At 36.3% G+C, this 17,707-nt stretch overlaps 1 protein-coding gene across 2 annotated transcripts in view; it reads right to left on the bottom strand.

The window, feature by feature from the left end:
• LOC131041675 (uncharacterized) overlaps window positions 1-17,707 on the bottom strand; it is a 135,053-nt gene that overhangs the window by 36,994 nt on the left and 80,352 nt on the right. For both annotated transcript variants that reach the window (XM_057974826.2, XM_057974825.2), the window contains 4 exons: window positions 11,833-11,919; window positions 11,611-11,715; window positions 11,178-11,291; window positions 629-729 (listed from right to left, as the gene is read on the bottom strand). In XM_057974826.2, the coding sequence (XP_057830809.1) occupies window positions 629-729; window positions 11,178-11,291; window positions 11,611-11,715; window positions 11,833-11,919 (407 nt within the window). The remainder of the gene's footprint in view (window positions 1-628; window positions 730-11,177; window positions 11,292-11,610; window positions 11,716-11,832; window positions 11,920-17,707) is intronic.

The following is a 17,707-nucleotide window of genomic DNA, read 5'->3' as shown; positions in this document are numbered from 1 at the left end:
TGTAATGTTGTTTATTAATATCTTTCTGGATCAAGGATGTTCTTACTTCTTAGACTCTTGATTGTTTTTGAATGGCTTTAAACACTGATTTGGTATTTATTTTCAATCTAGGATAACCTTCTGTTCCACAAACATGAAAAATAATACTTCCTTTTATATTTTGTCCTGAACTAACTTGATGGTTCAGCATTTATTTAAGTCGTAAACATATACTTTGTAGACTTTTCATTCAACATATAACTTTGATAAAAGAAGGTTATCAAAACATCACAAGGCATAACAAAATGAAATCAAATGAAAGGATAATACATAAGACCTATGCTACACACTCACAAAGGTGTACCCAAAAGTTGAATTTTACTCTCAAAAATCTCATTGCAAGAATTCTCTCAAAGACATAAGGAATGAGACCAAAAGGTGACTGGTGCATGGCTTCTTCAAAACAGTGTGGCTAAAACTTTTTGATGTTATATAATTTTCAGCACAGATACAAAAAATTGAGAAAATATCAAATTTAATTTCAAACTAAGGAAGACACGTTTAAGATGCAATTCATCAAGCTTTAAACATATCTCTTCATTTGATATGAATGCAGTTTTATTTGCAGGGGAGAGCTAAATGTACTTACAAGTCCCGCTCGTGAACCAATGTCTCTATCAAACTGGGAAATGTCTTACTCATTTCTTGGATCAAAAGAGTCAGCATATCAACATCACCCAGCTCCATCATCTTTAACCATCATAAGAGTGAGTTAGTAAAGAAAATAAAAAATGAAGATAATACAACATAATGCATTATCATCTAACTATAAGTACAAAAATCACCGACAGAAGTGAATGGCAAACTTTTATATTATGTCAATCAAAAATAAGATCAATTTGCAATAAGCTTTCAAAATCTATTTCAATTCTCAACTGATTTGCAACAAGCTTTCAAAATCCAATTCAACTAAGAGATTGATTTATAATTTTATCCTGATGAATGGTGAAATAAAGAAATCGTGGTTGTATACAAATATAAGGTATTCATCCATATGCACAAAAAACAAATATGATCTAACCATCAAAGTAACCATTCATTGTATTTAAATATGTAAAAGAGTATATCCTCAACTGATTAAGACAATATGAGTAACAGATGGAAAGAAAGCATTTGTTGGAGATCACTAGGTAGCTCCATAACCTCAATATTGTCATCATAAAGCAATATCTTCTGGTTATGATAAAATCACCTTATTATTTTTACCCAAAGAAGGTCAATCTTATTAGAATTTAATAATTTATGCATCTCTCATCCTCTATCAAATCCCAAAACTGTTATCATAAAACAAAAACAAGGTCCAAGCATCTATAAATTGGTAATGAACAATAAATTTTAGCACATTCTTTGATCAGTACAGCCTTGTTTAACCATGTTGAGAATTTTTAAATTTTTCCTTCATGTTTTTATTGTCATTTAAAGCTTCTTTAATTGATCTAAGAACCATTATTATTATAAATGAATTTATTACTGACCATAAACTTTTTGTGCATATCTATTTAATGTTCTCTTTTATGAATGAAACCTGGTTCGTAACATGCAAAAACTTTATCTGACAACAATTGCTCTAATGGTAATAGATAGTTGATACTAGAGGCATTGGAATACAACAGAATACCCATTGTGTTGTCACACAATGTTGTATCAAGTAGAGGCAAGGCTACTGCTCTCAATGTCTATTTTGTTTTTTCAAGAAATTAAAGCTAGGAGCTAGCCCATTCAAGTCAAGTCTTTTCAAGTTCTTAAGTAGAAATGTAAAAGGCGCTTTTTATTTTCACAAACAAATCTCTTCCCTGGTACACATTCAGCAGTACTTACAAATAATAAACCACTTGATACTTTTTGGGATTGCCTACAGCTCCTTTGAAATGTAATGGGATCTCAATAAAGGGTTTGACACTTTGACTTGAGATGCTCAGTCCCTAGATAATAATAGATTCAGTGGTGTTAAATTATAGTCTCAGTCGTAACTAAATTGTATCAAGCACACAGAATACTAATTCTGTTATTTACGATTTAAATAAGATTGGAATTTAGTTAGTGTTTAACTAACAGATTAACCTTGCAAACATTTAAGTTGGTTAAAGTTATGAACGCCGGTGTAGAGGATCGTGGCTCCACACAGGGGTCACGACCCTATGTGGAACCACGTGGTTCCACATAGGATCACGACCCCCTGTGGGGGCACAATTCCATGAAGACAATCGCATATATACACCATCCTCCACATTGTTACTTGGTGTTCGTAGTACATAACAAAACAGATAAAGATCAGTGACATATATATGCATTTGCCTTCATACCTACAGAGGCAAATCAATAAGAGACTTAATCGGTTCTTCATTTCTTCGATCTGACTCTAATATACCAGAAATTTGAAGCTACAGTAAATCTGATTGCACATAAACAATAACAGTCTATTTTACATTTACAAGTGGCTGTCTCAATTCAGAATTTGTGCTATCAATCTACAAAACAACTAAATAACCAAAGTACAAAACCAGATTCTATTAACCATATGAACCTGGACAATTACCTTACAGCCAGGAAGTACAAGTCATAGTGCAAAGGATAGACCTTCGATAGATCAGCATACATATCATCCAAGATCTAGTTATTACAGCCACAAATACTAGGAAGACACATAATATATGTTACAACTTACAGGTACATTCCACTTATATAGCAATGAGAAATTTAAAGATAGCTTGGATATAATAATTTTGGTTTACATTGTGTGTTGAATAAGTATAAAGAAAACACTTTTTCAAGAAAATAGAGACAAATTCGGAGAAACATGATAAAGCAGAAAGAGCCAACTTTTCCAGCACAATAATACAAGCAGAGAGCCACTTCACCATTGCACATAAGATAAAAGTGAATGATCCCAAGGGTCTAAGAAGGATGATTAGGAAACTTCTTTATGTGTATTCCCAACATAAATCATTGCAGGTGTATTTGTATTTAAGACCTACAGCCACATTGATTCAGCTGTTGTTTTGCTAGCTATCTTTCAACATATACAAAGTGCCATAACCATGCAGCAAAATTTAAACAAGACGACACAAAATGTGGCTCATGCAAATTATTTTCACTAATCCGAGCTGCAACCATCATGCATGATTTTCTGGTCAAATTAAAACCCAAAAACTCCAAGGAAAAGTAGAATTCCAAAAAGCATCTCAAACGTGCACGTCATCACATTTTTATACAAAACTTCAAAATAAGCAAACAGTTTTCTATTCTGTAATGGAACCTAAATGCAAACTATATTGGCAGTCAATCTACATCATAAAATGTACAATTGACCGTTGCATCTCCCCACTTGAGCCACCTCCTGTTTTTGTCAAAAAATTAGGAATACTGGCTTACTACACAATTCCTTGTTTATTCTAGTTCTGCAAAAAGTTCAAACAGGCTCAGCAAGGAAGCTTGCACGTACATTCGGCAGGGTTTTTTCAGGCATTTGCTGATGGAGTGCAATGATCTCAAACCATCTGGAGTCCCGGATATCTCTGAATAATGAAGACATATCCCTTAAATCAAATTTCTAGCAAATTCTCAAATCCCAATATCCCAAGACATAGGTAGTACCATGAACCATCACAAATCAGAGTTCTCTGCAACACATAATTCTCATATGACATTCCTCAAATCCTTGATGTTTTTCTTATTCCAGCATTATGTGATATCAACTCCATATTTTTCCAAGTTTTTTCAAGTCCAAGTGATCCAGACAGCAGTGCAACCCAAGGGGTTTCAATTACCCTTCCCTTGTTCCCCTTGTGTATTTAGAGAGAAGTGCACCTACAGGGCCAAAGGGCAGCATCCCTTGCAAGGTGAAAGGCACCAAGCTGACTAAAATTTTTTTAATGGTCATTAAGTAAAAGACCCCAGCAATGTCAACGCTTGAGCACCAATCCAAGATCATTGTGCCATATGGCTAGTGAGTAATCAACTCTTTGCAATTGATTATCTCAGCAGCAGCTCGACGGGTCTCAAAACGTGTACCAAAACTGACCATGAAACAATCTATAATCTGACACAAAGCGGCATAAGATAGACAACAGGAATTCCAAAGTTATCCCCCATAATTGATGAGGAGGAGAAATTAATAAATTATAGTATGGAGTCCTGTTGTGACCTTTTCCACACATCGCCCCATTACAAATGGGGGCCCCCTGTTTTTGCTTTTTAGTGTTTTGCCTTGGTGTCGCAACTGCTAATCACCAGTCTTTTTGCAATGAGGAATTAGAGTTTTTAGATAGTCATCCCAGTCAAATAAGGAAATCATGCTTGGAACAGTGTGTATACACCATCAAAGTGCTCAGAAGGCCCAAAGGACAAAAAACACAATTGCTTTGGGTAAATTTTAACACCTTCCTATTTTTGTGGGATTTTGCTTTTTTCTTTTTTAGCTTTTTTTTATTTTTGGCACTTAAAGACCAATCCGGGAAGCAGCTTTTCGACTTCTTTTTTTGGCTTTTTTGCTTTATCAGCTTTTTTTGACCTGGGATTGGGTCGCTCAAGCCTTGGCAGCAAGGTTCCTATCTTCGAAATCAAAATTTGTGTCTCCAAGTACAAAAAGCAAGGGAAAATCTCTAGACAAGGTGTTGTTCCAGATGTTCCAAACAAACATGGATTGTTGATCAAGAAAATTCATCCAACTGTTCATGGCAAAAATAGAGAAGACTATGTCTTGAGCCGTCATGAAGTCTGCTCAAGGTAGGAATTTCCAACGTCCAAGCCGTCATGAAGTCCGCTCAAGGTAGGAGTTTCCAACATCCAAGCCATCATGAAGTCCACTCAAGGTAGGAGTTTCCAACGTCCAAGCCATCATGAAGTCCGCTCTCCCTTGGAAGAACGTCCAACACAAGTGCAAAGTCCGCCAAAAAAAAATTCAAAAAATTGGCTGAGTGTTGATACCTTAGGGAGAAAAAATTCAGAAAATTGGTTGAGTGTTGATACCTTGGAGAATAAAATTTCAAAATTTGGTTAAGTGTCAAGGAAATTCCCTAAGCAAGTTGCAAAGTCCGCCCTAGCAATGAAGGAGATGGCAAGCCAAGTGCAAAGTCCGCCCAACCTTGGCTTGAAAACCATGAAGTCCGCCCACCTTTTAGCATGCTGATGTTGAAGTCCGCCCACCTTTTAGCATGCTGATGTTGAAGTCCGCCCAAAAGGGATGGAAAATGAAGAGTAAACTCTGCCAAGAAGTGGCAAAACAAGTGCCAACTCCACCTAGACCCTTGGTGAAGAATGTCCAACAATAAGTCAAGTCCGCCAAGGAAAGGAAGAGGGGAGATGGCAAGGGAAGTACAAAGTCCGCCATACTTTGGCATGACATTGCCAAAGTCCGACCTAGCACAAACATGGCATAAAGAATGCAAAGTCTGCCCAGCTAGAAAGAAAGATGGCCAGCACACTACACAAGCAAACCTCAAAGTTTGCCCAAGATCAATGCAAGTTGGCTGTCAAGTCCACCCAAGGATGGCAAAGAACACTCCAAGTCCGCCATGCCAAAGGTGAAGATGGCAAAACAATGCTCAAGTCCGCCACAAAATGGCTTAACAATCTTGAACTCCGCCATGCCAAGTTGGCAAATGGCTTGAGAAAGGTAAACTCCTCCCTTGGCAAGAAGTTAAACGAATGACAAATGGCTTGGAAATTATGAGGTTCACCTAGATCAAATTGGCATAATGATGTGCCAAGTCCGCCAAGAACATGAGAAAGTATCTTAACACATGGATAAGTTCGCCATAATTGGAAGATGACCAAGTTTGGAAGAAAAATTTCAAAGTCCAACACTTGGACAAATTTTCGAAAAACTCAACACTTAGAAGAATTTTTGAGAAATTCAACACTTGGAAAAAATTTTGAACACATGATTTTTTAAGAAATTCCTTGCCAACACATGACCAAGATGAAGACAAGTTGGCTAAGTGTGAAGTGGTGCCAAAAGAAGAATTAGAAACTTTCTTTGAAAGTCTTTTGAGAGTATTAAGTTGCCATTTCAAGGAGGATGAGAAGAGACTAGGTTCAATGAATCTACCAAAAATGTGAAGATGCTAAAAAGGATCGAACTTCTCAAACTTATATCAATTTCAACTTGCCACTTTTGAAAGTTGAAAGGTCTCTCTCTCCAAGTTCAAGGAAAGGGAATTTCCAAAGTCCGACGCAAGTGCTGGAATTTGCCAAGGGGAAACAAGGAAGAAAAAAATATTAAAAAAAAGGCTAAGTGTCGAGTTTTCCGAAACAAAAGAGTCAAATTTTGATTAAGTGTTGGAAAGGAAACAGGAAGAATGAAGAAGAATAAAGAGGAAATGAATAAAATCCTTGTCCAAGGATGGAGTCTATCCTACTTAGCACAAGCCAAATTCAGAATTGAAGGCAAATCCACAGGGAAAGTTCATCTAAGCATAGAAATGGCCAAAATATTGGCTAAGTGTTGAAAGGTCCGCATGAAGGTGTTACAAAATGAAATTGAATAGACAAAATGTGGCTAAGTATGGGAAATACTTCACAAAGAAAGTTCCAATTTCCTCCATTGTGGCGAACGTACAAAGGAGTTCTTCTCCAAATTCAGGGCACTTGAAAGAATTTCAAGATATCAAGAAAGAAAGTCCTCAAACTTGGTGAAGCAATCAAGGCAACTTCTTGAAGGATTTCATCTCCTGAAGAATTAAAGACAAGCTCCCAATCAAAATTAGATGGTGAAAAGGAGTATTCCAAACAAATTCCATACTTAAATAATTTCTTAACACAAATTGGAGGAAATCCAAAGGAATAACATCAGTCCAATTCAAGCAAGAGCAATTTCAAAGCAATCAGGAAAGAAAATTTTAATAACTTCAAGTCTAGACATTTGCTCCAAGGGGAGATTTCTAGACCTCAAGGGTTCAAATGTAAGTGAGAAGAAGAGATCAAAATCTCAAAAACTAGGAAGAAGCAAGCGCAAAGGACAGAGTCATCAGCAAGGAAAGATATCCTAAGGCAAATACGTGGAGGAAGAACAAAGTGACCAAGGAGGACATCCAACACACTAAGGTGGCGCCTTGTCATCTTCAAACCAATTAGATTGTTCCAAGTCAACATGTCCAGGTTCAATGAACCTAACATCCACATAAGCTTCTAGAAGGCACATTCCATAATGCAACAACTTTCTATTTTATTATTGGTTTATATTTAGCAGAAGGACAAGTGTCCCAAATGTAATTTTCTCATTGGTCGAGGGGTAGTAGTTATAACAAACCCTAATTAGGCTTTTATTTTGTAATCTCGACCGTTGATTCGAAATCAATCCTGGCCATTAAATTGTAATTGAAAAGCCTATAAATTGAGCTTGCCCCTCATTTGTAAAATAGGGGAGCATGTTGCAAAACATGTTGAGATAAGCAAATTGTTGTTTATGACTGCCAAAGTAATAAGTAATGCATTGTTCAAATTGATGGTAATTCCTTCTATTATTTTGGAGTTTACATGGTTCTTATCCCTCATCATAGTTTAGATTTTATTTTGTGTATGTTAGACAAATGCAAGATCTGATAAGTATTGATTTATGGTGAATCTTCCACTCATACTTTTGATGAACAGATGATTTTTGTTCATTGTGTAAAGTTAGTCTACGCCTACTTTGTGGATGCATAACTTCTATCTGGATGAATATTGTTCGATTTGATGGTAGTTATTCACAACGTGAAAATCATAAGCACGTCCCTTGAAGATTGCACCCACTTTGTGTAGTTGTCCCAGCATGGCGAAGCAAAGCGTGGTTATTGGTTTCACCAAGTCAATACCGTCTCTTGAATTCTTAAGAATAGATTAGAACTTCTAAACCCTTATCTCCTTTTCAATTTTCTTGAACTCCATGATCCAAGACCCAAACGATAGAGCTTCATTGTCTAGACCTTCATTGTGAATTGAACTAGCCGAGCGTAAGTCCCCCTTGTATTTCAGCATACATAACCAAGGAAGCTATCCAACATAAAGTCACTGTTCGCACATATAAACCTTGGAGTCACCGTGTGGTCTTTCTTTGCAATCTTGGCACATGTAGTGATTTTGTTCAAGAGAGGGTAGAGTGCCCTTGACATTTTATTCTAGTGTTCGGTGAATGATAAAACGTACACCAACAAGTCCAACTCATATCGCTACACACCTTTACTGTTACACGTTCACACAATTTATGCAGCTCACTAGGATGTACAATGAGTCCAATATATTCACTGAAACACAATTGTCCTCATAAACCTCTCCTCCAGATTTGAGTACATGGATTCTATTATATCCATAGGAACCTACATACTTCTTCATCTTCTCCCATCAAAACATTGAAAACACATACTTGTCTATACAAATTTGTAATGTTATGTATTGATACAATTCTGATTGAAACTCCTATTGGCTATATTGTTCTCCACATGTGATTGAATTTTTTCTTTTGTTCGCACTCTAATTACTGATTATATTTGCTTATGATATAACACATTTAACTGTGTACTTTTCTTGTGTTGTCAAAATCACCAGGTCATGCTACATTGATTTACTTAAAACTAATGTTACGATACTATACTCGTGGAAGAAAGGCGCAATGTTCAATCTCTGCCCAAGATATGGGCATGTGATACAAGAGTAAAACAAACATATGTTCTAAACACATCTAGAAGTGTAACTGAAAAAAAGAACAGTGAAATGAACACAACTGGAAAATCAAAATACAGATTAAAAAAAAAAAGTTTTTTTTAATTTTATTGTGTATTCCCATTGTAAACTTTAATGGAAAATTCAAAAACTCTCAAAGTTCAGCCAATCTGCAACATTGCTGTGTAAGTGTCATGCTTCTATGCCATGTACTTCAACATGTGAAATTGGGTGTAAATGATGTGGCTGCTATAGGATGAATTTAAGTTCTCATTGGGATTTAGTTTTCCTCTATTTACCATAGATTTCAGGTTATCTCAATAAGGTTGCTAGTATTTTTGTGAATAAGAAAGAGTCTGCATGGTGACTGGTATTTTTGCCAGATTCAGCAAGAAATTTTGGTGGTTTTTAGTTCTATTTCAGCTAGGTTCAGCAAGAATCATTCTTGGTTGCTGCTGTCAAGTATATAAAATCTATTGTCTGTTGGTAATGCTTTCTCTCTCTTGTGATAGTGGGCAATACTTTCCATTCTTTTGACAAGTTTTGTTACAGACGCATGACAAAATTTATTTCCAGCGTTTGTCTACACCTCTAGTATCGCTTTTCATCACCTTCAAGATTAATTGGGAGATCTTCTCATGCGTGGCTATTTAGACATGTACTTTGCATCATATGCTTTGGATTTTAACCACTTTGAGTTCACTCCCTCCAGTCATGTTGCATATTTGCATGCGTATTGTTTGTGTTGTTGCATTTAGTTGCTTTCTAGAACCTTAGGGTTTTCCATAACCTAGAACTTTTCTATTCTAACTACATATGTTCCATGACCTACTGATCTATTTTGGTCTTTGAGAATATTAATATAGTTCGTTACTGTTATAATCAGATCCAACTAAATCAATAAAAGCTCAAAATATTGTATGGTATTCAATTTCAGCCACCACTCTTGCCTAATTTTGGTAAGAATTGTTAAATAGTCTGATGTGTATGCTTTATTTATCACTTTTCAATGTAACATGTGGATCCTTTGTCTGGTTCAAATCTCATTATTATTACTGTTTGATCACCATCAACCATAGATGACACAGTTTAGGGATGTACCATCAATAGCATGGATTGTCAAACATTGAAATGATGTCTTGCATATGCAGTGGGATGGAACAATGGCTCATTCTAGTCAGATGAGCAGGACATTTAGCTCATGGTTAAGGCCCTTTGACACAAAAACCCACAATCCCCTACATTAGAATTTTGTGACTTACAACCCATGGACTTCCTTATATTAAATTAAAAGGATGGTTATATCATTGCTTAAACATATCACTTTATAGATCAGTACATGATTCTGTTATATGCCTGTAGGAGGCATAAAGGGATTGCATAGTTGGTAGTAAATACAGCTAGACAAGGTTGACAAAACCATGCATGGTTTGCAACTAATTTCATTCTTCTTGATACTTAAGTTGCTTAATCTTACTTTGGTAAGAGGGCTCAAAGCCACTGAGGTAAACAGCCATATTCCCGTAAAACTTACATAGATGTGTTCACCAACAAAAGAGCTACAGTTGGATATGGAGTAGCGTCAAGAACAATGATGGAGCTGTTATCGAATGCTTTTGATTATATAATTGAGTAGTTCTTTGCGATATCCTTTAAAAATATTCTGCTAGTAAATTTTCCAAAAGAATAATAGCCAATTTTGCATGTGATTTCACCTAAACTGGATACATTGAGCAAATTTAAAATTATTAGTAGAAAAATGCATTTTCACTGACTCCAACTCAGAGAGTACTCAGAAAGCCAAAAATTTCTGACTCGGCAAAAACTTGGCAACTTAAAAAACACTTAAAAAGTTTTGAAAAAAAAGTATAAATTTTATACAAAATACAGATACAGCTACAAAATGTATCAAATGAAGACCTTCAAAACCACACAAACCTACATGGCAAACACTATTTTCTTCATGTTTTAGAAGGCAAAAAGCAATTCTTCTAAAGACAATAAAAATAAAGTTCTTGGAATGCTTAATCCACTTTTTTTCTATGTTTTTGACATTTTGCTGGCATGGCATGAGTCAACCTGTCGGTCTCACCAAGTACTCCGCAAGTTCTGTCAAAAAATAGCCAAAACGACTCAGCGAGTTAAAGTCAGGAAAACTCACAAAGAAAAAAATTTGGCAAGTACTTGGCAACTTGCTGAACCTGCGAAATATAAGGTACTCAAGCATTATTCAGTAAAAACATCTAAGGGAAATTCCAACCAGCTAAAAAGATGTGAATCCTCTAAAAAGAAACATCTGACGGAAATGAAGTAAAGAAAGTACAAAAATGTCACAACTACAACATATTCTCCCACCAATGGAGAGTAAAGGAATAAAGACCTATCATTTGCAGATGCTAAAAAAAGCCAGCTAAATTAAACTATTAAATAAATGTTCATAAATGTACTGTATTCATTCACTTGTTCCACTGGAAGAAAACCTACAGAAAGAGTAGCATTACCATTTTGTTAAGTTCTTCAGGACTTGGTAGCCAGATTGCTTGAAAAACAATTGAGAATAGAAACTTTATTTTGTGCCATAAGCTCATCTTTTCCCATGTCCTTCGCAATGTAATCTGAATCATTATAACATTCCAAAATATCTATAATGGTCTTGCCAATTGAATATATAAACAAGAACACATGTTTTTTAGTTAGCAACTCTAGCATAAACAAACATATCAATCTCTGTGGAATATTAGAGATAAAAGCTTAATGCAATATTGTAAGCAATAAAAGAACTCCAACACAAATTAGATGGAATATATATTAAGTCTTCATCAGACAATTAAAAAAAATACAAATTCAAATATCAAATATTCAAATGCTATCAATGAAAAATGTTGAAATATGTTGCTCAAAACAACTGTTTAAGACATTTCAGAAAGAACTCACCTGGACAGGGCGGTCGCCCAATATAACCTTGGCACCATATGTCATCGCTTCTTCAAATGCAGTGCGAAACTCAGCACCAGGGAAGACTTCAAGCTTCTCGGCAACCTACAAAAACACCAGGAATATGGGAAGGCATTCAAATAAAATGAACAAAACATAAAATGTGGTGCAATGTAGAATTGGAAAATAGGAGCACAAAAAGAAGTTTTGGGAAACTTATACCTTTGCAAGAAACCAGCTGTAAATAACTCCCAAGGCATTCACATTTTTGTTCCTCCATGTATCAATCATGTCACTCAAGCTGGGTACCTGTATGGAAAGGTAAATATATTATCGATAAAAAAAGTTTGCTCTTATTCTGATGAAATTACATTCTGTTTCAGAAACTTTTAAATAACCAGAAAGATAGCAGGAAATGGATAAAAGACGTGAAGCTAATGGAACATAAATGTAATGAGCAGGAACATATTATCCGTTGATGAAAATGAAATCAGAAGTTGATGTTCAATAATGCTGCAGTAATCTACAGAACATCTTACTTGTGTCCAGTTGAAGACAACTAACAACCAGAAGGCATGTGTTGTTTAAGGGAAAGAGAAGGCTACTGAGAACACTGCTGTTTCAAGTTTAACATCCCAAGCTACGCCAATAAATTATTTTTTCAACAAATGCAATCCATTGCAGAAAAGAAAGAAAAAGAATTCACAAACTTAGCATTGGCAATGAAGTGCATCACTTCTACAAATCCTTTACAGGTAAGACTCGTTCACTTTTCTTTCAGGACTACCATATTCTAGAAGATCTTATTGATTTTTAATTCACAGAATGAAAGTTCCTTGAAAATTGAAATGACAAAAAAATCACATTGGACCTTATAAAGTTAGAAAGCATGTAATTTGGTGCTTATGGACCGTGATGAGCATTTCATTAGAACAGTTTTGCATTTTTGTTGTAATCATTAAGAGTTTGCAGTACCATAGTTTGCAACTTTGCATACTTTAGGTTAGTGTTTTTTTATATCTGGTATTGATTTCTAGATAATACTTCGTCCATGTCTAAGTGTGACATTTCAAGTCACATTTGTGGACTCATCATCTGGAAGCAAACACTCCTTGCATAGATGATAATTAATCTATTGTAATATAAATATGCCATGTATACAAACTAAACATTGGTCAGTTAAATGCTAATTAATCTTATATTTCATACTAAATTTCTCTGTGATCCAATTGTTTAAATAACTAACTATTTAGTTATTTACTTAATGTGGATGTCTAAACCATGCTAAGACTTTTTTTGCAACCAAATGGAGGACAAACATACAGTGATATTTTGAGCTGCAACTATTAGTTATATTCGAATTACACATAACAATTAACTGTCTATTACTATATTAGCTTTAATGAACCTATTGATTACAAGCGAACAACTCTAAACCTAGAGGATACTAATAATCCCAGACAGTAGCACAACTCCTCAACGAAGGAAATATTTTATTTATGTAACAAGGTTATCATGTTTGGCTTATTCCCAACCATCATCTCTATTTTAATGTTTCAGTGTTTTTCTGTCTCTACAGCCTCTACAATTTTGTATCTTTTCAAGCAATTATCAAGCCTAGAAATTATGTATTTCCTAAGGAGATGGAGTGTGTTGTTTTATCCTCATGTTCAGCTAAAGCTGACTTATGGAACTTATCATGCTTTATATCCATGGTATCTTATCTGTTTCTTATTTTAAGAGAGCAACAATTAGTATTCAATGTGAACTTATGAGAAAAACATGGAATTAGTTGACATCTTTCCTTTGTCCTAGGCCAAAGGAACCTTTAGGATTCCTGAGTTTGGATTTCAATGTCTTAAAAGGTGTGGAACAAGTTTTTATGTCATTCGTTTTAAGCATCCTATTTAATTTATCTGAGTTGCCATAAACGTATGATAGACTATATTTTCCCAGTTCATCAATATTGTTTAAATCCCTCATTACAAGAACCTCTTTTAGCCCTATTTGCTGCCCTTTTTTCAGCACTTCTTGTTACCATTTCTTTTTACGACCTTCATGAGATGTGTTTGTGTTGAGAACCTCGTTTGGGATGGATGGTAATGAGAATCTGATCAAAGGCACAAGTCTATGTATCTTATTTCTCTAAACTTATCTTGAGAGTGAGATTTCCTCATTTCTTGCTACTAGGACATCAAGGAAATGGAAATTTTCCATATTTCACTACATCATGAATTGGATATGTTCAAAATGTGCATGGGTGATCTAGAAAAATCTTTAGTATATCTCTACTATGTGGCCATTTTACATTAGTGTAATCCACATATCAGTCCAACCAGGTAGATTTGGAGTAGGACTCTAACACTTTATTTTGGATATTCACCCCCAACAATGCAGAAAATCACTTCTTCCCTGCAAGTGGGGCAGTAAAACCTGCTGCTCACATTCAAAGAGCTTCCATTCGACATCAGGTCACACTACGCTTCTGCACCTTCTAAATCATAACACCTAAGCATCTATATATCTTATTCTGCCAGCTTACCATGATCAATCAGCTAATTTGGTAAGTCAGCTATGACTGGTGAGAGAGGGAGAACATGGCAACAACTTCCTTTTCTTAATAAATTCACAAGGACATAACATGTAGATCTAAGACAAAACTCAATCATCTATAATATCTTAAATCAACTTAATAGCCTCATCAAGACAACTCTTTGCATACAATGATACCATGTCAAAGCTAACAAGTAGTTCTTGACCTTCCACTTTTTGCTCTTTCATTTTGTTTACAAAATCAATTGGATCCTATAAAGAAGCAAGGGGTCCCCAAATCAGCTTCCTACACTAATCTTGAGAGCAAAAGCATACATAAAACTTTCAAATCTGATCTGAAATAGTTACAGAAAATAGAGAAACACAAATAAATAAGCAGCATAGATAATAGAACACATTACACCAATTTTATGTGGGGAACACCCCTTTCTGGAGAAAAAAACCACACTCTAAATCCTGCTCAACATATCATTGAATATGTTAAACTAGGCTGAAACTACACACTTATTGAATTTATTTTTATTTTGTGAAATGCAGTGTCATTATCACAATGAGCTCTCATGACATGAGTGAGGATGAGATGGAAATCCATTCTCATAGTGGAAATGATTCAGATTATGAACCTGAGGCTGAGGGGGGTGACCATGAGGATGATCCTGGAGCCCAATCTAGTTCTAAGGCAAGTGCACTAGCTAGTACAGGTTGCCCTTCAGAGTTATTGACACAGTATGCTAGGGGTCCTTATGATCCTAAATCTCCTCTAAAACAGTTTGCTTCAAAAATACAAAGCACATCAAGGACATGTGGGGGAACAAGGAAGTGGCAATGCAACATTTGTGGTCTTACATGGTTTGGTAGCATCACTAGAGTGAATGCACACTTCCTTTTTGGGAGAGGAAAAGGTGTGGATCCATGTCGCTTTTTGGAAGAAGCTAAAAACATAGAATGCATAATTGAGATCAACAAGCTTTGGGGTGTTCCAGATGACAATGTAGTTGCAATCACTACTACTTTGTCTGCTAGGGCATCCCTTCAGCAAAACCAGCAAGTGCAACATGCTTCTCCAAATACATTGCAGACGAGAGGAGTGATGTCTAGACCTTCATCCACTTCCACTTCCAGTGCCATAACCCAACCACGAGAGGTTAAGGGATAGGAAAACGCAAGATGCAAAGTAACCCCATAGCTGATTTGTTCAATGTGCAGCTAAAGGGTGATATAGTTGATTCCATTCATAGGTTCTTCATTGCCAATGGAATTCCATTTCATGTAGCTCAGTCTCCTTATTAGGGGGAGATGATGTCGATGGTGGCGAAGGACGGACCATCATATGTGCCACCAGATGAGACGAAATTGAGGACCATGATCTTGGATAAGAGCTATTCCAAGATCAATGTTTTGATGGAGAAGATGAAGGCATGTTGGGTGGCCTATGGATGCAGCATAGAAATGGATGGGTGGACGGACATTAGCCATCGTCCACTCATCAAAATTATGGTCACATATGCAGAGGGCCCATACTTTCTTAGAGAAGTTGATTGTACAGGTCATCGCAAAGATGCTGATTTTCAATTTGAGGTCCTCAAGGAGGCTATTGAGGAGGTTGGGCCACAAAATATGGTCCAAGTAGTGACAGATGCAGCCCATGTGTGCAGAGCAGCGGGGAAACTTATTGAGGCAGCCTGTAGACATATTTGGTGGACTCAATGTTGTGTGCATGCCATGAACAATGCACTCAAGGACATGGGGAAGATTGACTGGATTAGAGGAGTAGTCAGCGATGCAAGAGATGTGCAGATGTTTATCTGCAACCACCACACTTCACATGCACTCTTCAGGACCTTCTCGAAGAAGTTCTTGAAACCAGTTGAGACCAGATATGCATCCTATTTCATTCTCTTGGAGAGTGATTGAGTTGCAAGAGGCACCGCAACTCATGGTTATGACAACAAAGTGGAATAGGTGGGTTGAGGCCAAGACAAAGCAGGGGAGAAGGGTGAAGGAGATAGTGAAGGGTGGTGTGTTTTGAACTGATGCAAAATATATAGTCTCCATCAATGCTCCAGTTTTCCAGGTCATCAAATATGGGGATGGGGATGCACCTAACCTTGGAGAGGTGTATGAGTGCATCGATTCTATGCTTGACCAGATGAGGGCTGTTGTGCGAATGAAGGACCCCACTTTAGCATTCTACAATGAGCACATTCGGCCAATCATTCAACGCAGATGAGACAAGTGTTGAAGATTAGCATCAGTCAGTAATCTAATCTAACAGTGTAAACTAAGCTGTCTAATCGGCCTTAGACAGCTTAGTTTACAAATGAATGTTATATCGTTAAGATTAAATAATATTAGAATAGCTACAGTTAGATTCTATTAGGATCGATAGAGACAACGTAATTATCTAATTGGCCTATCGGCCTTAGACAATTACATATACCAGCTATTAATGAAAACCAATATAAAATGCCTAATATATTAAACAATATTAAAATCGATATTAGTTAATGTCTATATATATAATCGATATGAAAAACATTAGCAAATGATTGTTGTTGATATGTATAATCGACTATCGATGTCTATATTACACTATCGATCTTTATTATCACCGTATTGTCTAATTATCGGTGATGTGTGTTATTACACATAACTGATTAAGTTTAAATTGGTTTAGTTATAAATACCGATTACATTAATGTATCAGTTTGCCTCCAAAGGTATCATATCCCTACATGTAGAGTCACGACCTCGGGTATCCTATATCATACAATGCAATTCCTTTGGGAGGAATATATATATAGGATACGATAAGGCGGAGATACAATAACTAGATCGTATAGAAGAAGACATAAGAATATAACGACTACACACACAATCCTACAAGAAACTGAAACATATGAGAAGTGCTTGGGGTCAAGCTCTACCATTCAACAACAAGCTCAACACTCCCTTGCATATGGTTGCCTATGCCTTGAATCCTAAGTGGTACAAGGCTAGGCTAGGTAGAGTTACATCAATTCAAATGATGAGGTGAAGGCAGGGTCCTTTAGGTGCATAGAGATTCTAGAGATGCCGACATAATTTGCACTGAGTGCACGAAATTTGTCACTCTTAGGGGTTATTCAGATGCGGCAAAGATGGATATAGAAACTATGGCACAAGAGGACCCACTTTTGTGGTGGAATTGTCATGGTCAGAAATCTTTGACTACCACTCTAGCTATTTATATGCTATCCCAGGTTTCTAGTTCTTCAGCTATTGAGAGGAACTAGTCTACATATAGCTTCGTCCACTCTCTTAAGAGGAACAGACTTACCTCTAAGAGAGCAAAGAAGCTTGTGGTTGTACATAGTGCTTTGCGTCTCATTGACTGCAAGACACTTGCGTACAAAGAGAGTCCAACAGCACAATGGGATGTAGAGCCAGAGGAGCCATCATAGGTTGATGAGGATCCTACCACTTCAAATGCAAGGCTGGTTGGTGTTAGTTTGAGGGATCTTGATCATGAGGAGTCCAATAGTCCCAGTGATGAGGAGTTCGC

Source organism: Cryptomeria japonica, chromosome 4 (assembly GCF_030272615.1).
Source record: "Cryptomeria japonica chromosome 4, Sugi_1.0, whole genome shotgun sequence".
NCBI classification, from domain to species: Eukaryota; Viridiplantae; Streptophyta; class Pinopsida; order Cupressales; family Cupressaceae; genus Cryptomeria; species Cryptomeria japonica.
This window is presented reverse-complemented; position numbering and strand designations above follow the sequence as displayed.